This window comes from Talpa europaea (assembly GCF_964194135.1).
Source record: "Talpa europaea genome assembly, chromosome: 16".
In the NCBI taxonomy this organism is placed as follows: domain Eukaryota; kingdom Metazoa; phylum Chordata; class Mammalia; order Eulipotyphla; family Talpidae; genus Talpa; species Talpa europaea.
The window spans coordinates 42,741,290-42,768,553 of NC_140084.1; the positions used below are offsets into that span (position 1 = coordinate 42,741,290).

The window sequence follows — 27,264 nt, forward strand, 5'->3', positions numbered from 1 at the left end:
AGTTGGCAACCACTAAGGGTCTTCATTCCAAGATTCTAAAGTTTAAAGGGCCCAGCTTCAAAGGTTCTAGATTTCAAAGATGCTATGAGTTTTTGGTTCTAAGGACCCAAATTCCAAAGTCTCTGATTCTAAAGTGCTAAGGTTCTAGATGTGGAAGTTCTAAAGCCTACTATTCTAAGGCTCTGAGAGGCTATGCTAGATTTTCAGAGGTTCTAAGATTGAAAAGGCCCTGAGGTTTTAGGTCCTAAAGCACAAAGATGCTAGTCCTAGGGTCTAAGACTCTATTATTCTAGATTTTACTTTTCTAGGATGCTGAGTCCTTAGGGCATAAGATTCTACAATTCTAAAAATTCTGCAATTCTAGACATGGACATACTAAGACCTAATGCTCTAAAAGTTGATGTTCAGTGGCTCTTGGAGTCTAAGTGTTGTAGATGTAAGACCAGACCTTCAAGGTTTTATCTTCTCAAAGTTCTAAGCCTCTAATGATGGTCAACTATAGGTTCTAGGTCTTTATGGCCCTCAAAACTCTTGTTATGGGCTCCTAGATCCTAAGATCTAGATTTTAGAATCTGCACTCCAGAAGTTCTAGAAGTCTATAGCTGGAGGTTCTAAGGTTTAATGTGATATTCCAAGACTTAGTCCAAGACCCAGGAGTTTCTAAGTGTCCAGATCCTATGCCCCAATATTCTAGATTATTAAACTCTAAAATACTAATGTTGTTCTACTGCATGTTCCAAAGCACTCTAGATTCTTTTGGTCCAAGATTCTAGATCCGCAGTATATAAGGCATAAGACTCAACACTTATGACTAACTAGATACCAAAGTTCTAATCATTTCTAAGCTTGGACACCTTTAGGCCCTGTGCTGCATTCTGCCTTTCTAGATCTTTAATCAAGGGTCCAAATATCCACATTTCTAAGTCTTAAGATTCTAGACACTATAATTTTAAGATTCTAATATAAGATTCTCAAGGTCCACAGGTCTAGAAACCTAAGGTACAATTCCAAGGTTCTAACCTTATAGTATTTGTGTGTCTCTCCCTTCTTAGCCACCTCTCCTCCTCTCGTGTGGGGGTGTGCCCCTCTCAAGCCTGTGCAATGAATTAGGGATCCCTCCTTTCCCCAAGGGGATGATCTCTCTCCTTTGGGGGCGTGCTGCCCCCCTGAGCCAGTCCCTCTTGCCCCCTGTACAGAATGTGGACTCTGGTGTCTCCAGAGGGGCTCAGATCACATAAAACTTTGTAACCATGCGTCTGTCTTCTCTTGTCTCCACTCAGCTATAATGTGTCCACTCAGCTCTCCCTCATAACTCAGTTTTCACCCATCAGTAGAAAAAAAGGCTTGATGGGATCTAGAAGTTGACACCCCTGTCCCCAATGTAACAGACACAGGAATTAATGCATACACCCTGGCATAGCTGTCATGAATACAGACAGGGAAATTCACAGACACACAGAGTAACAGAGACATTCATAATCACACAGATAACAAACATGCACAGGCAGACACCAGAAACAGGAAGAAACTACAGCAACGCAAATAGAAAAAGAGTGAAGTGACACTAATATACAGAGACAGAGAACACAATAGATACTCAGAGACCTAAACGTGCGGACTCACATAGACACACAAGCCCCGAACACCTCCGATCCTCACCAGCCCACAAAGGGACTCCTGTCAACACAAGCCCACTGTGTTTTGCACAGCATCTCAGGCACAAGCCCCTGGGTGTGTCCCGCAGCCGTTGGACGAACCCTAGGCAGCGCCCGAACGCCCCCAGGTGGCGATTCCTGAGAAGCAAGAGCAGTTCAATCCGGGCCACAAACTTTTTTTTTTTAGAACACATCATTGTGGGAAGCTGGGTGGAGAGAGGAAGTCGGACGTGGGCGAGGGGAGGGGTGTCTGGACTGGAACCTCCGGGCCCACGTGAGTGTCTGTCCCGCCGCTGAGTGGGCGCTGTGTGTCTAGGTTGCTGTCGTGTAAGCTTCTCGTCTAACTGTCCAGTCGTCCGAATGCCTTCAGCATTTGATGCCGCCTGCCTGCGCGGACCGCTGCAGGCACACATACTCTGCACTCTGGTGCATTCGCCCCTGAACCGACGCATCCGACCCGACTCACGGCATCTGCTCGTGGAGGCTGTGTGTGCCTTTGTCTTAAGTAGAGGTTGCATATGACTTTCGTGGACTGAAGGCCCAGCTCCTGGGCAGCGGGCCTTTGCATTGTCTATCGCGATTGTCTAACTTACTGAAGTTTTGTGTCTTGGGATGAGAGGCGACAGGTGGTGCGGCGTGAGACGCCCCGCGATTCTCTGGCGTTTGCATTAGCGTGAAGCTTCACGACGGACCTGTGTGTGTGAGCTTGTCCGTACCGACGCCAAACACCCAGATTTACTGCACAGCAGCTGAGGGGGCCTGGGCGGAGGCCCGCGGGCCTCTGGAGGGCTTCCCGGAGGGGACGGCTCTGGGGGCGTGGAGTCCCCACGCCACGCGGGGGCCAGCCGGGGAGAAGGACCGCCGCGCGGCCACGGGCGCGCAGAGAGGCGCCCTGCGAGCTGCCCAATGCAAGTTCCTTTTCATAAAGGCAAATGAGCTTCTTCCAGATTAGGGATGATTTATCTATTCAGGCTCCATTTCGCCCACCTCCCTCGACAGCGAGCTTTGGGGGGGCGGGCCCCTGAAGAACGGCCAATCTGGTTAGGTTTTCCGAAAGCGACCCAACTGTCCTAGCGTGGGTGAGATAAAACGACAGCTGCGATTGGTGGATAGATTGTTTTGAAACCGCCCTAACGGCAAGGGGCGGGTCCTCGGTCAATTCATCTCTTTCCGGTTTCTTAAAGGCAAAAGTGGGAGGAGGGGTTTCTGCCGACCCTTCATAGGATTGGTTCGAGTGGTTTTACCGCTTGGGCCTCTCTAGGGGCGGGAGATCTAGACCAATCAGGATTTACATTACAGAGACACTCGTTTGATGTAAGGACTGCGCAGGAAAAGCCGTGTGCGCGGGGGAGCTTATTCTGAGATCGCATCTCTGACTGGTCCAAGTTCTTACTCCCCTTTCCTCATTTGACCCTACAGGAGCGGGCGCGCGGGCGCCATCCAATCAGCGCGCGCTCCGCCCCCCGCCTTTTCCCGCCCTCCGTTCCGGCCGCGGCATCGACGTAGGCCAACGCTTCCTCCTCGGCAGCTTCAGAGCCCTTTCACTGCCTTTCTTTTGAAAGCCGCGCTCTGATTAGCTGAATCTCCGGGCTCGCGCCCGTTGCCCCCAAGCGATGGCCAATTGACTGCCGTGTTACATCGCACGGGGCCACAGAGGAGGGGGAGGTGGCGGCGGCGGCCATTTTGAGCCGCCGCCGCCATTGGAGTGGGGCCCCCCCCCTTTCCCCCTTCGGCTCCTGACAGGAAAGGTTTAAGGGGGACAGAGCCCTGGGAGGCCGGGCCGGGCTCGGGGGCCGCCCCGGGGGCCCGGGCCATGGATGTGCGCCGTCTGAAGGTGAACGAACTTCGCGAGGAGCTGCAGCGCCGCGGCCTGGACACTCGCGGCCTCAAGGCCGAGCTTGCTGAGCGGCTGCAGGCGGCGTTGGAGGCCGAGGAGCCCGACGACGAAAGGGAGCTCGAGGCCGACGACGAACCGGGACGACCCGGGCACGACAACGAGGAGCCCGAGACCGAGGGGGGCTCCGAGCTGGAGGGGACCGCTCAGCCACCGCCCCCCGGCCTGCAGCCGCACCCGGAGCCTGGCGGCTACTCGGGGCCGGATGGACATTGTGAGAGTGCGCGGGGCGGGGGCCGGGAGCCTGGAGTGCGGGCGGAGGAAGGGCTGTGGGGCGCGGGAGTCCGGCGCCGGAGGTCGGGGAGACAATCTGAGGGTTGGGGGATCCCGCGGCTGCAAAGGATCTAGGGACCAGGGCTTCGGGACGACCGGAAGGTGGACCCGGGCTTTCGGTGCCGAGGAGATAAGGGGAGTAGGGCTTGGTTTTCAGTGGTGAGAAGGGTCCAGAGAGTGGAGAGGATTCCGGAGTCTGAGGCTCGCAGACCGGAAACCGTGGTTTCTGGAGCTATTAGACTTGGAAGAACAAGAGGCTGCCTGTGCGGGGGTGAGGAAGGTCTCGGAAATGGTGGTCCGCGGGTCCGGAGCTGCCTGGGCTTGGGGACGCGTTGGGAGCCGAGTTGTCCGGGCTGGGAAAGGCATGACCAGGTAGCAGGGCTGGGTGAGTTTTGAGAAAGGAGCATCATGGGGTTTTTGGTGGGGGTCCTGGGAATCCTCATATTTAGTACTGGGCTGGGGCGAAATGGGGGTCCTGGTGTCTGGCTGGGGAAGGTCTGATGCACTGGGCGGACTGGTGGGCACATAGGGAATGTGAGCAACCACTACATGACTGGAATCCGGGGGGACCCGCCTCTCTCTGAGGATGGTCTGGGGGATTCAGATTCAGGGCTGGAAGGCCAGCCTTGAGGCAGGGACAAGTTGGATATTTGGTGCTGGGAACTCTGGGGACCTTCTTGCTGACTTGTAGGTGGAGGTGGAGGACACATTGGGTCCTGAGTCTGGGGTGGAGGGGAAGGAAGGATGATGCTTCGCTGGATTCAGGACGTGGAGGTCTAGGGCCAGAAAGGGTCTGAGGACGGGTTGCCCAGTGGCGGTTGCTGTTTTGGGTTAGCAGTAGATCCAGGTTGCTTGGTGAATGGGAATAACTAGGGGTGGGATGGAGTGGATAACAAGTTGGCAGAGTTTGATGCCCATGCAGAGTCTGGGATACGAAGATTCTGTGTGCAACACAGGAGTGTTTGACTAGTCTAGCAAACATGGGGGAAAGGGAAAGTGTAGATGGGGAAAGGGAAAGAAAACCTGTTGACTGGGGCCCGCAGGGTGGAGTGGGGGGAGTGTTTCAGGGACTGAGCCTTTCCATGAGAGTGCTCTTGGCCCCAGGAGCTGTTGTTTGCGTGCTCTGGGATTGGGGGAGCCTCAAGGGGTAGCAGAGAACCTCTACATCAGCGGGAGTTGTATCTCGCACTGCAAGGGCTCAGGTAGTTCTGTGATTGAGGAGAGGATGCCTAGAGAAGCTCTGAAGATACAAAACTAGCAAAACTGAGGAGTGGGGATTGGAGAGATTACTGAGTAAGTAGAAAGGACTCTGGTGTCCAGGGCTCTTGGTATTTTTCTGGAAAGAGGGTACCCTGAGCCATGGGGCAAAGGGAATTAGGAGAGAAAGGGAGTCAGGGAAGAAATGGTTTGGGGTTGGCATTGAGTTTTTCCATGCTCCTGAGAGATGAGGTCTCCTGGAGGGAGGCATCCTGCGGAGAGATTTGGGGTAGAGAGCGGTCTAGGGATTGCCCAGAACCCGGGTGCTGTGAAGAGGCCTTTCCAGTGCAGAGAGCTGTGAAACAAGGAGTGGCCTAGTGTGCATGTCTAGGGTAGGAGGCACCCTGGCTGGGAAGAAGGGGCAGTGGCCAGGGGCGTCTCTAAAAGTAAGTTCAGTACTTCAGAGCTCAGGTTCCAGCTCAGTCTTTGTTTCAAATCTGGCTTCATGATTTGGGCAAGTCACTTCGCCTCTGTGAGTCCTGGTTTCCTTGTGTGTGAAATAGGGATGACAGTAATAGTGCCCCCCAGGACTGTGATGAATGAGATCACATGTGTAAGAGGCTTATTAATAGGAGGAAGGTGTTTAAGAGAGTGGAGAAGGACCCCAGAATCATAGCTTCTCTGGGCATAGGAGTCTCAGGTAGAGGATTTGGAGGTGGGGGGAGCACAATGCTGGGAGCCTGGAAAAACAGAATGGTTTCAAAGGGCCCCCTGTGTTCCAATTAAGAAGCTATTGGATTTCTTCATCTCTTCCCTTCCCCCCACAGCAAAGCCCTTTGAGCCTCCTTCATGCCCCCTCCAACTCTTCCTTCAACCCTGGTAAACAGAGCTGTAGCAAACCACCTGAGCTGCAGCTTTCCCCTTTGGGCTGCACCTGATTTGTGCCCAGATGTATATGTCCTCTGAGAAAGGATCCAGTCAGTTAGCAAGTGGCAGAATAGGCTCTCCTTCTCTGTGGCTCTGCTTCACTGGTCCTGGCACAGCCACCAGCAGGGCCCTGGAGGCACCTAGCACGGCTTGCCCTGGGGAGAATGGCCTGTGTGCTCTTCCTCCCAAGTCTCCCAACTGTTCACTGGGTTTGGATGCAGGGTCCTCCTTGAGGGACTTTTGGGTTTGATACTTTGGTTTTAGTCCCACCTGTGAGCTTTGACGTGTGTTATCACAACCCCAGGAATATCTTCTCCATCCTCATTACTGAGTTATTGTCTATGTATCTTTTGATTCCTAACTTTTCTCTTACTTTTTAGGTCCCTGTCTTAGATTGGTAGCCCTTAGCTGAATCATAATGAGCTTTTTATGTTTAAGCATTTGTTCAGTGGTGTGCCTTGCCGAACTGAAGGCTTCAGTAGGGCAAGCTTAATCTCAGTTGAATCCTAGGGTATGATGTGTAGTATGTGCTCTGGATAATGCATATTGTTCATTCTTAGCACTCCTCAGCTGAGCTCCTCTTCAACACACAAGATCCCTTCCCCAAACCCTTCCACTAAATAGTTCAGGACTCATCCCTAACGTGTCTGAAGAACACTGTTGTCAGGATTCCTGTTTTTTTTAATATTTTCTTTCCTTGTGCCCATGTTCCCTTTAACTAAGGTGGTTACCCCTGATCTTTATAGTTCTTACAGTGTGAACTAGTTTGTGCTCTAGTTAAGTTTATTTATTCCTTTTTTGTGTGTATAGAAGTATGAGAGTGTTTGCCAGAGACAAGAGTGGGGAGCAGAACAGGTGGATAGACTGAAATACAATGTTAAGGGGAACAGCGAGCGAGACGGTAGGTCTGCTGCGCCCATGTGGGTCAACTCCCTTGGCCAGGGATGGAACCAGGTCACAGTGGTGATAGTGCCGAGTCTTAACCCCTAGGCCACCATGGAGGCCTCTAAACAGTTAAGTTTAAACCTCAAAGGTAACTCCTTAAGCTTTATACCGTGTCAGAGGAGAGGCAGGCTAGTGCTTTTTAGACTGTGCTCCATGGCGTTGCAGGGGTCTGCAGAGTTGCCCCCGTCTGAGAGTAGGAATTCGGAGGGGAAGGTCAGAACCCTTCTCTGATCCTCCGATTATCTCATTTCAACCGGAGTAGTGTTGCTTCCTTTGATTTTGTACTCTGGCAGTCTGTAGAACTCAGTTACAGGTCTCTAACCTCGTGAGGGGCAAGAGGGCATCTTCTCAGGCAGTTGGTACCCAGATAGGTTTTCATCTAAAGGTGCTGTCACACCTTTTAGCCTCTGACAGTCTTAGTGTCCCTGGTTGGCAATGATGTGTTGGATAAAAAAGCCACCTCAGGTCCCAGGAAGTACCCTTCTAACTGGCCATCTTTTGCTTTAAGATGTCATGGACAATATTCCCAGACAGAACCAATTCTATGAGACCCAGGTCATCAAGCAAGAGAACGAATCAGGCTACGAAAGGAGACCTCTGGAAATGGAGCAGCAGCAGGCCTATCGTCCAGGTAGGAAAGTGCATGTTGTACATCTTTTTTGAGGGAGATAGACTCTGCGTGAGGCCCTATTCCTCTCCCTAGAGCCTGTCTTTCCAGGGAGATGGTGCATCTTCCTCTTGGGCAATGCATTTGATCTGTGACCCTGGCAAGGTTTTTTTGAAGGTATGAACTTAGTCCTGTTCCCCAGTGTGGGAGAAGGAAGTTTTCAGATTTTAGTATCGACGCCCTGGAGAGTTTAGATCTGGAAGCCAACTGAGTCTTATTTAGAATCTTAGAATGTAGAAGCCAGAAAAGGACCTTCTAAATCTAGTCTGGTATTTCCCATGTCCTGAAGATTCTGGAGTTATTATTAGGGATTTATCAGAAAGGGATTCCGTGGCCAAATGCTTCTGAAAAACGCTGCACATGCTGTACCATCTCTTGGAGCGTCATTGTGCTCGTTAGAGCATTAAGACTCCAAAGTCCTGAATTGAAAAACCCAGTGTTGCATTATATAAACCCAGGATGTTTCTCGGACATGTTAATATGTCTTTGCAGAACTTAGTTCCCCATAATGCCAGTTTGGGAAACAGATATAATCCAGCTCTCTCTTCCCCATTTTACAGATCAGAGAGGTGTCTTGTCTAATGGCAGAGCTCATGTTGAAACCTGGGAATCTGACTCCTGGGCCACTGCTCTGGGTTCATATGCAGCATTCCTCACCACCTGTGTCCTATTTAGAAAGCAGTCTTCTTGTTGAGTAATGACAAGGCCGGGACTAACTCCCAGTCCTGTGCTTCTTTCACTGTGTTGTGGCCCCAGTGTCTTTTCTTAGTGAATGCTGCTGATTCTTTCTAATTCCATTCTGGTTCATCCACACAGTGAAATCCCCAGATGTTTCTTGTGGGTGGCTCAGGCCTTTAATGAATGTAGGTTAAACTACAGATTTGTGTCAGGCTCCGTGAGACTTTTGGGATCATTTGTCCCAAGGAGAGTATTTTCTGTGCCGTCATCAGACATGTGTCAGGACTTCCTGTGAGCCTAGCACTATGCTGGGAACTATGGAGGCTTTCTTCAGATGGGAAGAAAGATAGGCTCCTGCCCCGGAGAAGCAGGAGCCTTCTCAGAGATAGATCTGCATACCAAAATTAGGGAATGATGAGAGTTGTGCTCCGGTGAGTGCTGACGCGAGTGATCTGCAGCATAAGGCTTAGGTGCTATGGGAGAAGTGAGGCTTGTTCTCAGGTGCTGATTCTTGGTGTCTGCTAGGGACAGAAACTTTCCTGTATCCACAGCACCTAGCCCATTCTGTCTCCTGTTTGTGGTGTGACTTAATGGGCTGACTTAAGTGCAGATTCCTCCCCCCATAGTGGTTCTGGGGTTCGGGTAGAGTGATTCAAGGCATTGAAGTTAGCTGCAGATCCACAATACCATTGACTCTCTCCAGCCAGACTGAAGAGCTTTGTAAGATCTGAGGTGGATTGTTTGGGAGTAGAAATCGGAGGACATAGGATCACAGAATGTCAGTGTTCAGAGGGCTCTTGGAAGTCTTTAGGGCTCCCACCCACTCATGGTGGGCCAAGATAGCTGCCAACTTTCATAGGGCCTTTCGCAAAACAGCCATTCCACTTTTGGGTAGGCTCTTCAAAACCTTGTCTTCATTTAATGCTGAACTCCCACTCCTTCCCCCCTGAAGCCTGAGAGTTATCTGACTGACATCTGTCACTCCATGGGCTGATAATGCCTGACTGGCTATCCACAGCCTCCCTTTATCTTAGTCCAGGTCTTGTGGGTTCGTCTGAAGGCTCCTGTTGAACCCAGCAAGCTACCAGTGCCCAGCCCTTTATCGCTATAGTCAGGCTCCTGCCCACCTCTCCTGAATTAAGGGGAACCAGAAAAGTGATAGCTGAGGAGCTTCTGAATATCATTCATCTGAATTTGTCTAACAGTAGAAGTGAAGACGGAGGTAAAGCAAGAAGCACCCCCCAGCTTCCTCTCTCCTGAAGCATCTCAACTCAAGCCAGACAGACAGCAATTCCAGAGTCGCAAGAGGCCTTATGAAGAAAACCGGGGACGGGGGTACTTCGAACACCGAGAGGATAGAAGGTGGGTATGTGTGGAGCCATAATCACGCTTATTCCAGCAGGTTTCTATGTCTATAGCCTGGTGCCCACTGGCACCTCTGTACTAAGAGGGGTAAAGTAGAGTTCTCCTTGCCCTTAAATAGCCCACTTGTCTCTCTTGCACTTACTGCCAGATTTGCCTGTGCTCAGCCCTTTGTCCATCCCTTAGTTACTCCCTTTCATTACCTGCAAGCCAAACACCAAACACCATGGCCTTTCACATATGAGATGCCAGCTGTCTTTTCAGTCTTTTGTCCCACTGCTCTGCAGTCCTATATAGCGTCCCATTTTTTTATGGTTGCCTGCTTGATAATCCCTGATAGAAAGAGAGGTCTATGTCCTGACCCTTCTCCAAAACACATACCCACCCTGCATCTACTCTTTCATTCACTGTCAGCGTTCAGTGCTTTCACAAGGTACCTGCCCTTGGGCTGGACATCAGGGGCAGAGCTGATTTCAACAGTGACATTTGCCTTCTACACGAATAAGCCATAACTTTGTGGTGTGAATGTGAGGAGTTCATAGGAGAATAGCCCCTCTGCTCTGGTCATTCTCTGCTTTTTCTCATTCCTGACAAGTCTGCCTTCCCCCCAAACCCAGTCCTTAACTTGCCTCCTTCAGCTCCCGTGTGAAGCCTTTTTTGATCATGGACACTAAATGATTGCTTCTCCACTCATCTAGACTGATCATCTGACACATTTAATTTCCTGCCTGGTGGAGTCCATATAGCTAGCTTTTGACTTTCTTTAGATAGGGCATTGGTCTCTTGGGCTGTGACTAAAGTTAGGACATGGAACCTACCCCTCACCCTTCTCTAACTGCCTCTCAGAGAGCAGAGCCCTTGGAGCATCATGCTAATGGAGTGCAGAGGAGGACTTCCTATGGTAGACTTAGTATGGGATGAGCTCCTCCTTTATACCAGGCTCTATGCTATTCTTCGATTGATAGGGCCAGAGAGCACTCACCACAGGGAATCCTGCTGCCAGCGGGCACAGGGTGGGGCCTAGGACTATCCAAACTGCCCCAGCAGGGCCCTGTGCATTAAAACTATACCCTTTATTCCTGCTCCCTTATTTTAATTTTTTAAAGATTTATATAAGAACTGGGGTACAGGTCAGAGGTGCGGGAGGGTGAGAGGATTCACCAGAGACAGAGCGGGGAGCAGAACAGGCAGACGGACTGAAATACACTGCTGAAGGGAGCAGCAGGTGAGACAGGAGAGGTCTGCCGTGCCATGTGGGTATCTCCTTGGCTGGCCGGGAATTGAACCAGCGCTGCAGAGGCTGCGGACAGCTTCACAGCACTGTACTCAATCCACTATGCCACCGGGGAGGCGCTCCCTTATTTTTATATATGTTAGAAATCGGGACTATTTTAACATAGACTCTTACAAGTGTTTTGGTAGGAAGATAAATCTTGTTCATAATTTAGGACACTTGGAGAAAGAAACTGAAAAAAAAAAAGGGTCATTGAAAATCCTTTCAGATGTAGTTTTAGGAAGACTGGCATATGGACAGATTGTAATTATAGAGGTTTATCTGCACTCTGGCACTTGACATTTCCTAGCCCTTTACCCTTTGGCTTCCCACAACCTCCCCCAGATAACAGTTGAGAGTGGAGGCAGTTCTCCATATGCAGAGGGTGTGGATCAGGAGCTTAGGGTGGAAGGGTCTTCTCTGAACGTCTTGAAATGATTCTGATTCTGCTCTCTGTGGAAGAGCTGCCTTCTCCTGTCCTTTGCCCACCCTAGGCATTAACTGTCATTGCTCTCATTTCGAACGTATTGGACTCCAGTTTAGTTTGCTAACCTTTGTGAGAAGAAATCAAAATCCAGGTAGCATCCTGGAGACTACTTGTAAGTTCTAGCAGAGTCTTCATTTCCCTTCTTCAATGTTCATTCAGTCATTCTTGTGTGACTTAACCTATCTTTATGACACAGGGGCCGCTCTCCTCAGCCTCCTGCTGAAGAGGATGAAGATGACTTTGACGACACCCTTGTTGCCATTGACACATGTGAGTCCTTGGAGTGCCTATCTGATTCAGCCTCCAGTCAGTATTGGGAAACTATGCCTTGACCGTCACAGAATCCCTGCCTGGCACCATCCAGAGCCATTGTTAGTCCAGATGTGAGAAACGGCAGAGCTCTGGAGCAAGGGTGCTGGTTTGGAGACAGAAGATCTACTCCCAGCTCTAGCTGTGGGACCCTGGGCAAGTCATTCTACTTCTCTGAGCTTCTCTTCAGGGAGGAATAATCATGCTGTAATATTTCAGAATTTCAGTGACAACCATCAGAGAATGGATATGACAGCAATTTGGAAAACGCTGAGTTGTCCTATACACCCAGGGGGTTGTCATCTAACCAGGAAGGGAACCTGAGTGCTGCTGGGAAAACTTAACTCTTTGACAACCAGTTTCCGTCAGCTGCTTGCTTTCCTGATGAAACCAATGCCACTTTGTCTTCTGAGCTATTTGCTGAGCTTACCCTCCTCTCTTTCCTCTGGTTTTCTTTCCCCTGGATAAGTGGTTTTCATCCTCACTGTGTATCCTAACACTTGGGAATGGTTATAGAGGTCCTGTCTCTCCTCAGGCCTCCAAAGACAAAATCGAAATGGTAAAGCTTGTGAATCTGAATTACTGAATGTATCCAGAAGTCCAAATCAGTGGAACAGAAAGTTAGCAGTAGGTCATTCATGAATTTCTTCATTAGCTCGTTTATAGAGCGATGGCTACATGCTTTGGGAAAGATAAAGACATTTCATGCATAGCCCTTTCTATCATGACATCTCAAAGACAAAATCTACCCAGGGTAAAACCAAACACTTGTAAAAGTATTGGGTGGCAATGGTTTGTGCAGTGTAACATCTGATCAAATGCCAGTGTGCAACCCATGGTGCTTGGCCTTTAGAGGAAAGAGAGAGCCTAGTGGACAGACGCTTCAGGAGAGACCTTCGTAGAGGCATGTTTTGCTCCTTGCAGAGTCTTGGGAGAGTCCTAGACCAATAAAAGGAGGCGGTGCACTGTGCTGGTCCTGGACGGTGGTGCCTGGATGGTGGGTCTGGGTCAGGCAGCAGGACTCTGGCCCCCAAATTGATGAGAGTTAGCAGGGGGAGGTGGTTGAAACATACGGGATTCCAAAATACCTTGAAATTAGTGAGGATGTGGATCCTGTCCTTAGCAAGTGTACAAAGGTGCTTGTGTGCGGTTTTTAAGGACCAGCTGTAAGCCACCCTTGGACCTCAGCTGGATAAAAAACCTCAGTTCCCATGTGGAGTGGCTGCTTTGATCTGTGCAGGCTAGTTTGCAGTAGTTTATAGAGTCTTTCTGCTTAAAAGGAGAATGAGAAACCTTAAGAGGTTTCTCAGCCTGCTTCTGCCATATGTCAGGTTGCACATTCCTAGTCAAAACTCTTGGGGATGTTACTTTTGCCTGTTCCTGTCCTTCTTTTGTGATCTTTAAAACATCAGCCAACTACAGACTTTTTCCTCCACAGATAATTGTGATCTTCACTTCAAAGTGGCCAGAGACCGGAGTAGTGGCTACCCGCTCACAATTGAGGGCTTTGCATACCTGTGGTCAGGAGCCCGTGCCAGTTATGGGATCAGAAGGGGCCGTGTGTGCTTTGAGATGAAGGTGAGCATGTGCTTTGAGATGAAGGTGAGCAGGAGCGGCAGAGAGTACAAGAACATAAAGACCCATCCTCTGGAATAGGCGTTGCCTACCAGCTCATTCAGGGCTGCGATTGCAGAAGAGACTTGTTTAGGTGTAGACTTGGCATCCAAGCAAGTAGAAGTACTCGAGAGAACTACACCGTTCCCAATCGCTGTACTGGGAAGTAGGACAACCATTTATTGTCTCGTGGCAGGTTTTTTCTTGGTGGGACTTGACTCAGGGTATTATACAGCCAACCAGTCTAGAGGTGTTTGTTGAACTGGGAAAAAGAGTTTTTTTGAAGAAAAGTGAGGACTTGAGCATCACCAATTAAAGGGAGGCCAGAGAGAGAACAGGGCAAAGAAAGGTTCTACCAACTCACACCATCCTTTGCCATCATCTCTCCATAGTCCCAAGTCAAGTTGTTTATGAGACTAGTACATGCTCATGTTTAACAAAAGTATAGACAACAGAGGATATGAGTACAGGGTATAAAAGCAGATGTTATATTAACATCCTCCCAGCCTCTGTCTTACCTTCCTGAGAGACTTTAGTGTTAATGGTTTCCTGTGTGTTCTTTCTATATCCAGTCTTACTCATGGTAGCTAATATTTATTTATTATTATTATTTTTAAAGATTGATTGATTTATACAAGAACCAGGGTACAGGCCAGATGTGTGGGAGGGCAAGAGGATTCACCAGAGACAGAGTGGGGAGAACAGACAGACTGACAAAATACACTGCTGAGGGGAGCAGCGGGCGAGACAGGAGAGGTCTGCCTTGCCATTTGGGGTTCCCACCGGCCAGTCAGGATCGAACCCGCGCTGCAGAGGCTGCAAACAGCCAAACTGTAGGAAACTGCAAACAGCCTCTGCAGCGCGGTGCTCAACCCCCTGCGCCACCAGGGAAGCCCAGTAGCTAATATTTATAGGGCACTTTGCATGTACTAGTTGTGCCAAACTCTGCAGACAGCTCCCTTAGTTCTCATAGCACCATCATGGATAGCTACTGTTAACCCCACGTTGTAGAGATGGACATCTGGACCGCTAGGTATTGTATTTTATCGGCTATGACACCATTGGTTGTAAGTTGCCCATTGTTTGGTGTGTAGCTCATAGAGAAATGTTGCCAGTTACACTTGACAGTGTTTTTTATTATCACATCAGTTGTAAGATATCCTAATTAATGGAGTTGTGAAAGTAAGTGTCCAAAAGTCAGTGGGAGGGCCTACCTGGTGGCGCAAGGGGTTGAGACGCAGCCTATGAGGCTATCCGCAGCCACTGCAATACAGGCTTGATCCCCAGTGGGCCAGGGAGCGGCCCACATGGTGCAGCAGACTTCTGGCTCACCTGCTGCTCCCTTCAGCAGTGTGCTTCGGTTGGTCCGCCTGTTCTGTTCACCGCTCTTGTCTGGTGAGTCCTCTCACCCCCCACGCCTCTAGCCTATACCCAAGTTCTTGTATGCATAAATAAATAAATCTTTTTTTTTTTTTTTTAAGTCAGTGAGATGGAGTAACTTTATTTAATATACTATCTTGGAAATTTTTCCATATAGCACATTTGCCCTCCCTCATTCTTTTTAACTGCTATATCATATTCTGTGGTGTGGCTGTGCCATAGTATAACCAAACCCTTACTGGTATTTTAAAATATCTTTTTTCAATATAAGCAGTGATATACTGACTAATCTTCTGTGTGCATGCACACCTTCACAGAGAGTGTACTGTAGAATAAACTTCAAAATTTAATTGTTGTATTATAGAGTATATGTATTTTCAGTTTTCAGAGGGCCTGCTAAATTGCCTTTCAAAGATGTGGTACCAGTTTATCCTTCTACCCCAAATATGAGAGCCCATATTTGCCCTACAGGGGAAATATTTTCTGAAATAGCTGTCTCTGTGTTCCTGCACTGTGCACTGGTTTTCCTTGCAGCAGACCCTGCAGAGCAGATTAAACAACTTTCATTGTAAAAGCCACTGTTTGTTTGCTTGTTTGTTTTTTTAAGATTTATTTATTTATACATACGAGAGCTGGAGTATAGGTCAGAAATGCGGCGTGGTGAGAGGATTCACCAGAGACAGAGTGGGGAGCAGAACAGGCAGACTGACTGAAATATACTGCTGAGGGGAGCAGCGGATGAGACAGGAGAGGTCTGCTGCACCATGTGGGTAGATCCCTGGCCGACTGGGGATCGAACTCGTGCTGCAGAGGCTGCGGCTTGTTTCATAGTGTGGTGCTTAATCCCTTGAGCCACCAGGGAGGCCCACCACTGTTATTTTTTAAAGGCTGATGTGCTACCTTCCTTACTGCCTCATCATCCACTAGCCTCCAGAGACTCAGCCCTGAGCCCTCTTGTCTTCTGTCCCCAGATCAACGAGGAAATTTCCGTGAAGCACCTTCCATCAACAGAGCCTGATCCACACGTTGTCCGCATTGGCTGGTCCCTGGACTCCTGCAGCACCCAGCTAGGTAAGGAGAGGTCAGCCAAGCAGTTTGGAACAATTGCCCCATCCCTGAATTCTAGAGCTTCCTGAGCTTCTCTTCCCAGTTTGGGACTTGAAACAGAACTAGTCTGGGTTGAAAATACAAGGATTGGGCGTATGCCGCTGTCCATTTCCAGACTTATGGGATTCAAATGGAAGAACCATGGTCATAATACTACTTTCTGTGAAGATTTATTCTTTCCCTTCATCTCCTACGAGAGAGTCCAAAATTCTCTTTCGAAAACTATTCCCTTAAAAAAAAGGTCAGTCTTTGCACTCAAACCATGCTGAAAATAAGTTCCTCAAACCCCTTTAGGCTCTGTCTGGAATTTTTTCCAGAGCCAAACTTAGAGTAAAAGGGGAAGCAGACCATTGGGACCAGAGCCAGTTAGCAGAAAGGGGTGGGGCGGGCCATTGAAAGGTTTTGAATTTTCACAGCATCTCAGACCTCTGTGACCTGACCCCAAGTGACTGATTTCAGTGACTAATGCTAAGACTTTTCTGCCTCAGTCAAAATAATCATTCTGATTATTTTCATACTGTGCTCTTTGAAAAAATTCAGGCCATGCCTGAATGGGGGTGGGTGGTATGAAAACCCCTCTTAAAACTGCAGGGTAACAACCAATGATGGGGTTTTTATCTACAGCCTTTGGACAGTTCTTTTGTTCTGTGTCTGTCTCAAATTGGGCCACACGTTACACAACATTGTGTAGCCTGACTTCTTTTTCCTTTTCACTATGTGATAGACATTTTTGTAAATAAGTGTAGCTTTTGACTACATATTTTCCAACATAAAGTTGTCACTTATTTGTAAATGTTTTCTAGGTCATTTAAGTCAGTGGCACTTTTTGCTGTTCAGCAGTTGAGCTGCTACCCTTGTGTATAGTTGTTCTGATTGTTCACTCAGTATTGATGCTTAAAAGTAGGGATGTTAGGTCAGAGGGGCAGTTCAGAGGTAGTTCTTGTTTTGCTGCGTGTTCGCTCTTTCTGTTTAAGATGTGCTATGTGTCATCTCACTTATCTTTGTCTCAGTTGTAAAATGAAAGTGGACAGAGGAATCCAAAGCTCAGAAAGGCCAAGCAGATGTTCAGAATTCCGCAGGTGATTTCGAGAAGGACCAGGCCTGAGATTCATGCTTGGTGACTCCTTGCGTTCCCGGCCAAGGATCTCAGTATAACCCAGGTGTCAGTCAGGGCCCTTGGGATCTCAGTCAGATCATTTCAGCCGGAGGAGATCCAGTACCTTTTGTAGGAGGTTAGACCTCATGGTCTCCAATAGCAGAACCCAGCCCCTTTGCTGACTTCCATCCGGCAGCCACTGGCACCAAAAATGGATGCCAGTAGTAGACTTGACTGAACATTAAGGTCAGAGGAAAGGTTTGCATCTCGGCATATGGCCTTGCTCCATCCCAGCTCCTCTCTTTCCCTCCTCCCTTTCTTTCCAAATTCTCCCTTTCTGTGCAGAGCAGTTCAGTTCAACTCCTGCTACCAGTCTTAACACCTAAGTGCATCAAGCCCATAGCAGTTCTGCTTCCTTTCAGGGGACTCTTCCTCACCTTTCCCCAGAAAAAGCTTCTGATAAGTAAAACTTGTAAAGGAAATGATTTTTTTCTTTAAAAGTATGTGACAGCCATAAAGGCTGTTGTGACCATCGCAGGTTTAACCTGCCTTTGCCTATTTCTTTCATCAGGCGAAGAGCCTTTCTCCTATGGTTATGGAGGCACTGGGAAGAAGTCCACCAATAGCCGGTTTGAAAACTACGGAGACAAGTTTGCAGAGAATGATGTGATTGGCTGCTTTGCGGTGAGTGCTGGCAGCCTGTGGGAGTTGGCAGAGTCAAATGTTGGTCCCGTCAGCCGGACCTGCGGACTTCTTTTTCACAGTACCTCTGTCCGATGTCTGCCCCATCCAGCCACTCTCACCGTACCGCTTCATCTCTGGCAGCCTGGAGTGTTTGCTGTCATTCTGTGCACAATGCCGCCATTCTGCCCTCTCTGGTCTTCTATGCAAAGCTATCAGATGGCACCTGAAAAGGTTGGGGACATCAGGTGTGCACGAGCTTCCTCCATTCTTAGATAACAGGATGACATTTTCGAAACAGGCCCAGGAATTTCTTAACTTTCTTTGCTAGGGAAGAGCCTAGCTGCTCTTGATAGCAGTGTTGGCTCTTGTGCCACGTTGACGTCATTTCATCTTCTCCTTCCCTACCTCACCGTTGGCTAATCCAGGGATTTTCTACAGAGCACTGCTTCTAGGAGGGTGGGGTGGGTACAACACAGCAAGATAACTGGTGCTGAGCTGCTGTGGAACTCTAGTCCCTGGGATCAGAGACAACACGGTGCTGGGAGTATGCGGTTGGCTCGGGCCAAACTCCTAGTCCTGACCAGCTTGCCCTCTGTAGTTCCATCTCCTATAAATGAGACTGTTTACCTTTGAATCTTGTGTAGGACCAATAAATCGGTCCATTAAAAACAGAACAATGTGGGTTACAGGAAGTGCTCAGTAAGTACTGCCTAATACTGCTATCACTAGGAGATGTTGATAAAATGTGCCACTAGGCCCCTAGGAAGGAGTGACTGACTACCCAGGTCTTCTTGGTCCTGTTTTCTCTGCCTCCCTCATCAGCGTACTCATGTACTTTTTTTCTTTTTATTTTTTAACTTTGAAATAACTCAGGAAAGCCCTAAGATTTCTCATTGAGCCTTGTCCAAATGCTAACATTTGCTTTATCATTTATGAGTTTGTTTATATTTACCATACATGAGTTTTATCTGATCTATTTGAAAGTAGGTTGTAAACCTCCTGTGTTTACTCCTTAATACTTTACCATGCTCTTTTTTTTTCCAAAATAAACTTATTAATCATAGTACAGTTATTAGATTTAAAACTGATGTAATACTATTATCTACTCCACAGTCCACATTTAAATTTTATCATTTGTCCCAACAATATTCTTTAGAGCAATTTTGTTTCTGGTTCACCATCCAATTCAGGATTGTGTATTGCATTCTCTGGTGATGTGTCTTCAGTCTGAAACAGTTTCTCAGTCTTTTGTCTTTCATGACTTCATCTTTTTAATAGAACATTTTCTTAAACAAAAATTTAAGAAATTTTTGCTTCTATTCTGCAAATTGTTCTGAACCTTACAGTTTTCCTTTTAACAGTAAATCTTAGCTGGCTTTCCCTGTCCACACAGATAATATAGAGCTAACTCAATTAAAAACATTTTTTGAAAAGCTAGTAGATTCACATGGTTTACCCCCCAGAAATCAAGGAATATAAAAAGATAGGAAGTGCAAAGTTTTCAGGCCTTCCCCTCCACCTGTTGTTCACAGATACTTCCTCTTCCCACCCCAAGACCCTCTGATACTCAGAGTATGTTATCCAAATGGAAGAACGATTGCTGTTTTTCATCTTTCACACAAAAGATAGTATACTACGCCTGTTATTCTACATCTTAGCATCTTAGAGATCCCTTTATATCGCTGCTGAGAGGGCTTCTTTGTTCTTTTATATGATCAGTAGTTATTTTGTGGGTCTACCTGTTGTGGACATGTGGTTAGTTTCTCATCTTTTTATTTAGTAGAGCTACCTTGTAATATGTTGCAGGTGTCAATTTACGCAGTTTCATGTAGCTAGTCCTCTGGTGGTGGACCTGAGTGTTATTTGCTGGAACAGTCACTGCTGCAGTGACAGCTTACCTTTTTCCTAGTTACCAGAGTATCCTGCAGGTCTTTTTGAGTCCCCACACTTGGATCTCCTTGTAATTTAGCCTCTCCCCCTTCCCTTTGGAGCACATTAGCAGTACTGGAGGAAGCACTGTACACTCACATCTTTGCATTAGTCTGGGGCTACAGCAGTATATTATTATTGTAATAGTTGTGGTACTTCTTTCTGAAAGCACAACTTCTAGGTCAAAGGTGTATTTTTGGTTCGGGGTGGGGGTGGGGGTGGTATGCTTTAGGATCTTTTTTCCTTTTTTTCCCCAAAGGCATACTTTCAGATTTTGATAGCTACACCCAAGACTGCAGCAATTTAACTTGTCACCAGTATGTAGGTTTCCCCAAACCCATCTGAACTTGAGATCAGATGTACGTGTGTAGCAGATTGGAACTCTAGGCCTTGACAATTCTGTTGGAACCAGTTTTCTCTACTTTTCTTTTTAAAATGCCATGTGCAATTTCCTTTGCTCAAAGTATGCCCTAACTTTAAAAAGATTCAGGGTGAGGGGTTGGAGGAGGTATGAAAATTGCAAGGCTGAAGGGACCTGGTGGGGGAGCACATTTTTGTCAGATCTTGAGTTCTCAACATGCACAAAACAAGAAGGACAAAGCAGCCTTCCAGGGAAACAGAACAGTATAACCCACCTCAATCAACCGTAATGACTGTGACACTTGGCGCCTCAGTGACAGCACAAGGAGATATGAGATGAGTACAAAAAAATGACACACTCTGAATAATGCCAGGCTTAAGGATCAGGTCTCTAGATTCCGAACTGCTACAGTATTTAAGCAGGAGTGACGTGACTGTGCTTGTCTCTAGATAGTTAGCTCTGTTGGTGGTGGTGGACTTTCTGACTGGTCAATTCCTGTAGTGAAACTGGTAGCCCTTAAAGGAACATGTGTCCCCATGTCCATATTAGAGCGAAGGCGCCCTGGGATCACTCCTGGTTAGATGGGAAGGCATGGCAGGATTCAGTGTGGTATGTTTACTCATCTGACCTGTGTGGGTGCTTAGAGATGAACACATACAAAGAATCGCACAGCTGTACCCGGTGAGCACTAACAGGATGGTCAAGAAGGTTTTGAGGGGAAAGGGTTTCTACTGCTTCTTAAAGGACAACTCCAAGGTGGTCTCCCAGCTCACAAAGGAAAGGACGCTACACGGTTAGTAAATGGTAAGGCTAAAGCAGCCTGCCTTCCAAACAGGGTCTTAGCCTCTCAACTGACTGCTTAGTCTGAACTCAATAGTCAAAGGAATGTTTGTGGTCCCTGCTCGGCTTTCCAGCTGTTCCTGAAGTTACTCTCCCCTTCCCAACACTCCCTCCACCCCCCACCCTATGCGTCTTTATGCTTCAGACAGTCTGACCTGGCACTCTCAGCACCAGATTTAGATACAAATGATATAGAACCTGTCTTGGCTCATTTCTGTTTATTATTCAGGATGTGGCTTACAAGTCCCATTTCCTCAGAGAAACTGCTCTTGTGTAGGTGCTTATGAGTTGAGATAGTGCCCTTGTCTGATTTCTCACTAAGCCGTGGGCTCTCAAACGCAGATGGTCACAGGCATATGCACTGGGAAGAATAGGAACTTGGGGAACAGGTGTCAAACAAAATGGCTTTCTGTTCATCTGTCATCTTCAGACTGCCTTGCTGCAGTTGAGGATGGACAGGATAGCCTTTTCCTTTATCTTATCTCAGACTGGGCACAAGACCCAAGTATTTGGCTCTTCCTTATATGATGTGCTGCATAGCCACCAGCTTTTGGGTCTTGGGCAAGGAGGGAAACAAGCAATATTTTCACACCCGCCTCTGCACTCTGATTTGTGCTCAGCTTTAAGCTGAGCATTGGCAGTTATATTCCTTTGAATTTTTCTCCCAGGACTTTGAATGTGGAAATGATGTGGAACTTTCCTTTACCAAGAATGGGAAATGGATGGGCATTGCCTTCCGAATCCAGAAGGAAGCCTTGGCGGGTCAGGCCCTTTACCCACATGTCCTGGTGAAGAATTGTGCAGTAGAATTCAATTTCGGCCAGAGGGCAGAGCCCTACTGTTCCGTACTCCCAGGCTTCACATTCATCCAGCACCTTCCCCTGAGTGAGCGGATCCGGGGCACCGTTGGACCAAAGAGCAAGGCAGAGTGTGAGGTAAGTAGGCCTGGTAGCCTGGATTGATGGTGCTCTCACCAAAGTCAGGTGGCTGCCAAGGCAGAAGGGAGACACTTGGCATTTGACTGTGGTGAAAGCTCTGCAGACTTGCTGTGTGACACTAGGGCAGGGGAACTCTTGTAGCTCCTTGGCACCCTAAGCTGCTGTGAGTGGAGAGACGGCTGTGGGTGTGTCTTAGGCCAGTGAGGGAGAGGCTAGCCTCTTGGAAAGGTTCCAAGAGGAAGTTGCCACAGTCCTTCTTGTGAGGTTAGAATCTTAGAACAGGAGGTCTTTCTTCTAACAGAAAAGGGTCGGAAGTCACTTCCTGGTGAGTGCCTTCTTGCAGGAAGTTATGCACTTCAACTCTCCCACCATGGTTGTCTAAGAACAAAAAAGATTTCTGGCCTTTGATGGCTTAGGAGCTATATTGGTGATTTTTGCTCTCAAAATGATAGTTTTCCTCTGTGTGGCATATATGTTTATTGGAGGACACTGAGAAATACAGAGAAAATTAAGAATTTCCATTCCACCACTTGGAAAATTTACTTTTATAAAAGTTTTGGAGTTGATCCCATTTTTCCTGTGCTCGTTGCTTGATTTATACTCACAAACTTAAAAGATCTTATAATGTATAAACATTTTGAGATTCTGCCCTTTTAACATTATTTTGTGAACTTTATTCCCACTACATGAACATATCTTTTTAAACTCATTTTTAGTACTCTCCCCACCCCCCACTCCCAAAAATAACTCACCATTCTCTTGTTGGGCATTTATTAGGTTGCATTTCATGTTTGCCAATTTCTAAATGTACTAATTAGATAGGATGTTTGTTCTTGTGTGTACTGTTCTATCCACATCACAGACTTCAGGGTGTATCACTTCTCAAACCCACTCTTAGTCAAGTCCCTTCCCTGGGTCTTTCCCTACAGGGGCCACATCATCCTGCCTGAACAAAACTGTAGTGCCCATGAAGATAGAACTTGATCTTATGCTCACCCCATGCAGTCCTCTGCTAAGGGTCTGGCAAGTCTTGCCTCTGAGTCCCAGTGCAACATAGAGCTGGGTACTGTTTCCCAGAGGTGGCTATGAGGTTAAAATCATCCCCGTGGTCACCAGAAGTCAGGGTGGTGCCAGGCTGCTGCACTACACACTGCTACTGCCTCCCAGTACCCCACCCTGTCCCATCCTCACAGATTCTGATGATGGTGGGCCTGCCTGCTGCCGGCAAGACCACGTGGGCCATCAAACATGCAGCCTCCAACCCCTCCAAGAAGTACAACATCCTGGGTACCAATGCCATCATGGATAAGATGCGGGTAAGGATGGCTTCTGGTATCTCCTTAGCCACTTCCCATTCCCCAAGTGCTGCCCTAAAACCAGGACCACCCACTCCTCACCACCCCCATGTCCCCAGGTGATGGGCCTACGCCGACAGCGGAACTACGCTGGCCGCTGGGACGTTCTGATCCAGCAGGCCACCCAGTGCCTCAACCGCCTCATCCAGATTGCCGCCCGCAAGAAACGCAACTACATCCTAGATCAGGTATTTAACTGCTGACCATCATGCCCTCAGGAGAGAGAAGGGACCTATTGGGTGGGGGTAATTTCCTTCTGGACATTATATTTTTCCCCCATAATGCTTCTGGACTGCACTGCTGGTAGAATTGTTGCCATACATCGTGGCACCGTCTCACACTTTTAGCCTAGCTTTCTGAGTCCGGACTGTGGCTAGGGTCTGGGACTGTGATCCAGGTCTTAGGCTCAGCAGTAGCTCAGGAGAACGTCATTAGGTCAGAACTATTTGGTGAAGTGGAAAGGGCATGGAATGCTGAACTGGACAGACCTAGGCTTGAATCCCAGAGCTGCTCCTTCCTTGCTCTGCTGGTGGGCAGCTGACTTCATCCTTTGAATCTCAGTCTTCTTACCTGTATAGTGGGGATCATAATGGCACTCACTTTGCTGACACCGGCTTGACATATAATACCTGGACATTGCTACAAGTTATGGAGTAGGTACATCAAAGCTACTTTTAGAGGCACGTATATTTGTTTGTTTGTTTGTTTGTTTGTTTGTTTGTTTATACATGCGCTGGGTACAGTCAGAAGCGCGGGAGGGTGAGAGAATTCCCCAGAGCCAGAGCGGGGAGCAGAGCAGGCAGGAGTACCGAAGTACACTGCTGAGGGGAGCAGTGGGCAGCAGGAGAGGTCTGCGCGCCATGTGGGACCCTCCTCTGGTGGCCGGGGAGCAGCCGGGGATCGAACCAGCGCCGCAGAGGCCGCGGGGAGTTTCGCAACCCAGCGCTCAACCGCTGCGCCATTGGGGAGGCCCTCAAAGCTACTTTTAGCATGTTTTCCTGACAGCACACATCTAAGGCACAAATACTCCACCTGCATTTCAATTAGGAGTAGGCGGCTTTTGTTTTTTTTTAAGATTTATTTATTGGGGGCCTCCCTGGTGGTGCAGGGGGTTAAAACACAACCTATGAAGCTATCCCCAGCCACTGCAGCAAAAGTTCAATCCCCGGCCAGCCAGGGGGCTACCCACACGGCGCAGCAGACCCCTCCCATCTTGCCTGCTGCTCCCCTCAGCAGTGTATCTCAGTAGATCCACCTGTTCTATTCCCTACTCTGTCTCTGGTGGATCCTCTTGCCCCCACCCAAACCTCTGGCCTGTACCCCAGCTCTTGTATGCATAAGTAAATATTCATAAATATTTATGAATGAATAAATACCCACATGTTGCGCCATGTGGGTAGCTCCCTGGATGGCCGGGGATTGAACTCATGCTGCGGTGTGGCTGGGGATAGCGTCATAGTGCTGCTACTTAACCCCTTGCACCACCAGGGAGGCCTAAGAGTAGGTTTCTTGGGTCATCCCTGGTGGTGCATGAGTTAAAGTCTCAGCGCTATCAAGCTGTTGTCAGCCACTGCGACACGAGTTCAATCTCCAGCCAGGGAGCTGACCCACATGGCGTAGCAGACCTCTCCTGTCCGGCTGCTCCCCTCAGCATGTGTATCTGAGTAGATCCACCTGTTTTGCTCCCCGCTCTGTCTCTGGTGAATCCTCTCACCCCCCGCACCTCTCGCCTGCACCCTAGCTCTTGTATGCATAAATAAATTACATTTAAAAAAAAAAAGGTTAGGCTTCTTAGAACATCAGATTATCTGGGAACCCTGAAAATTAAACAGATTTGTCTGCAGGTACAGTATGTCCTTTTATTTCAAACTAGACAGTTTTAAGTTAGGGTAGGAAGATCCTCCATGCCTTTCCACCAGTCTCAGAAGTTACCCAGACATGGATAAGGATTTCTGTCTCTAGAACAATGAACCTCATTTACTATCTTTGAGGCATTGTCGTTGACACTTGTCAATGAGGCTTTCTCAGTTAACAGATCCTGTATTTGGACCTTTGTGAAAAAAACTTTCCCTCAGCTTTGCATCTGTATATTCTTTTTTTTTTTTTTTTAAATTTTTTATTTTATTTATTTATTTATACAAGCACTGGGTATAGTCAGAAGCGCGGGTGGGTGAGAGAATTCACCAGAGCCAGAGCGGGGAGCAGAGCAGGCAGAAGGACCGAAGCACACTGCTGAGGGGAGCAGCGGGCGGCAGGAGAGGTCTGCGCGCCATGTGGGACCCTCCCTCAGGTGGCCGGGGAGCAGCCGGGGATCAAACCGGCGCTGCAGAGGCTGCAGGCAGCTTCACAGCCCAGCGCTCAACCGCTGCGCCACCAGGGGAGGCCCAGCATCTGTATATTCTTAAAAACCTGTGGTACACAAATTTGTAAGCTTGAAGCATTCTTGCCCTGACCTGGAATCTTCTGGACATGTTGCTTGGGCACCTGGTTGGCGTGAGTTCAAAGGGGTCATGATGGGGGGGACCTGGTGGCCATGCTCGGTTACTGAAAAGTGGTTGGAAGCTCCAGTGGCGTCCAGAATCTTCAGTTGCGTTGCGTGGAAGTGTGCCTCTGATACTAATCAATTAAGCAGGAGTGTGCAGGTTAGCAAACAGATTTAGGGAGAGTGGTACTCAGAAGCTCCTTTCCACACATCTTGCTCTATGCAGCTCTTCCTTCTGCCTCTTCATGAGTTATATCCTTTTAGAATAAACTGGTAATCTAATGTTTGTAGTTGCCATTTGAAAGCAGCACATAGTAAGAATTTATCTTAAAGACAAAAGGAAGACTGTCAGCTGGGGGTAGTTCTTTTTTTTTTTTTTTTGTAGAGGCATGTTTATTTATTTATTTATTTATTTGCTTGCTTGCTTGTTTGTTTATACATGCACTGGGTACAGTCAGAAGCTCAGAAGCGCGGGAGGGTGAGAGAACTCACCAGAGCCAGAGTGGGGAGCAGAGCAGGCAGAAGGACCGAAGTACACTGCTGAGGGGAGCAGCGGGCGGCAGGAGAGGTCTGCGCGCCATGTGGGACCCTCCTCTGGTGGCCAGGGAGCAGCCAGGGATTGAACCAGCGCCGCAGAGGCCGCGGGCAGCTTCGCAACCCAGCGCGCAACCGCTGCGCCACCGGGGAGGCCCTGGGGGTAGTTCTTTATAGTAAAAACATTGATCTCAATTGATCTTGCCGAGCAGTTGGAGTCTGGGAGTAGAAGTGTGCAGCTTGCTAATGAAACTGCCTTGCTAAAAACAACTAGAAGTTGGCTAAAGTTGTGCCACACACTTGGGGCTCTTCTTTCATGGAAATGTGAGATTTGTTTTGGCTTCACCTTTTTTGGATGATGGACGTGAAGGACAATACTGCAACCATAGGAGTGAGCCCTAAGACCCTAACATTTGTGAAGGAAAAATATGATCCCATAATACTAAGTTGTAATACGAACAATTGATTGGGCTAATGTGCAGAATAAACTTATTTCTGTGGGGGGGTAAAAAAAATCACAAAATAGTTGCACATAGAGGAGTCCAAGGGCCATCCGGGGTTACTACCTCAGCTCAGCCCCATCAATAGTACATACATGTAGCCAGCCTTCTTTGCTTTGCTGCCTTGGTTTGTTTTGGAACCCCATTCTTTTTGTCAGGGCACTTGGGTATTATAGTCTAACTTGGTTCCAGCAGGACTCAGTGACCTGGAAGGTAGAGTTGTGGGGTGGTTTTAGCAGTGAAAATTCATTTCAGATACCCCGGCAAGTATTCACTGCTCATCTTTCTCTTGGCTTATTGGTCAGTTCAGATGTGAAACCCCTTTTAGTATGTGACCCAATGGAGAAGGATTATAGTCCTGGAGTGGAGCTTAACTTCTCTGTTCAAGCCCTAGCCGAGTATCCCCAGTATTTATTTTGACCTTCTCAGTACCTCTCATTCCTTCAGCAACCGAGCCCAGGGCTGTAGCAGGTATAGCCATGGTCTTCAGGGTTGCTGGTCTCCTGATGAGGAGTAGGAGGGGGCGTGCAGGTTGTGCCAAGTGTCCCGGCAAAAAGTGAAGCAAAAGATGCTAAACTTTGATGGTGGTTAACCACATAGCAGTGGATAGACTTGGAGCCTAAAAACTGTGCATTACTGAGAAGCGGTCTAAAACCAGTGGTTTAACCTCTTTTGGACTGACTCCCAAAAATGGGGCTCCAGAAAACCCTGGGTGTTGGGGTGTGGGTATGTGTGTTTGAAAAATTTGGGCTCCTGGCCAGATCTGAACTTTTTCTA

At 48.1% G+C, this 27,264-nt stretch overlaps 1 protein-coding gene across 1 annotated transcript in view; it reads left to right on the forward strand.

Moving 5' to 3' along the window:
* Window positions 1–3,468: 3,468 nt before the first annotated feature.
* The window catches only part of HNRNPUL1 (heterogeneous nuclear ribonucleoprotein U like 1), a gene marked incomplete at both ends in the record, with an annotated part of 35,999 nt that continues 12,203 nt past the window's right edge, over window positions 3,469–27,264 (forward strand). The window contains 10 exons of the mRNA XM_084257921.1: window positions 3,469–3,763; window positions 7,400–7,522; window positions 9,445–9,598; window positions 11,555–11,628; window positions 13,106–13,245; window positions 15,633–15,732; window positions 17,436–17,548; window positions 21,347–21,613; window positions 22,810–22,932; window positions 23,031–23,159. Coding sequence (XP_084114047.1) covers window positions 3,469–3,763; window positions 7,400–7,522; window positions 9,445–9,598; window positions 11,555–11,628; window positions 13,106–13,245; window positions 15,633–15,732; window positions 17,436–17,548; window positions 21,347–21,613; window positions 22,810–22,932; window positions 23,031–23,159 — 1,518 coding nt within the window. The remainder of the gene's footprint in view (window positions 3,764–7,399; window positions 7,523–9,444; window positions 9,599–11,554; window positions 11,629–13,105; window positions 13,246–15,632; window positions 15,733–17,435; window positions 17,549–21,346; window positions 21,614–22,809; window positions 22,933–23,030; window positions 23,160–27,264) is intronic.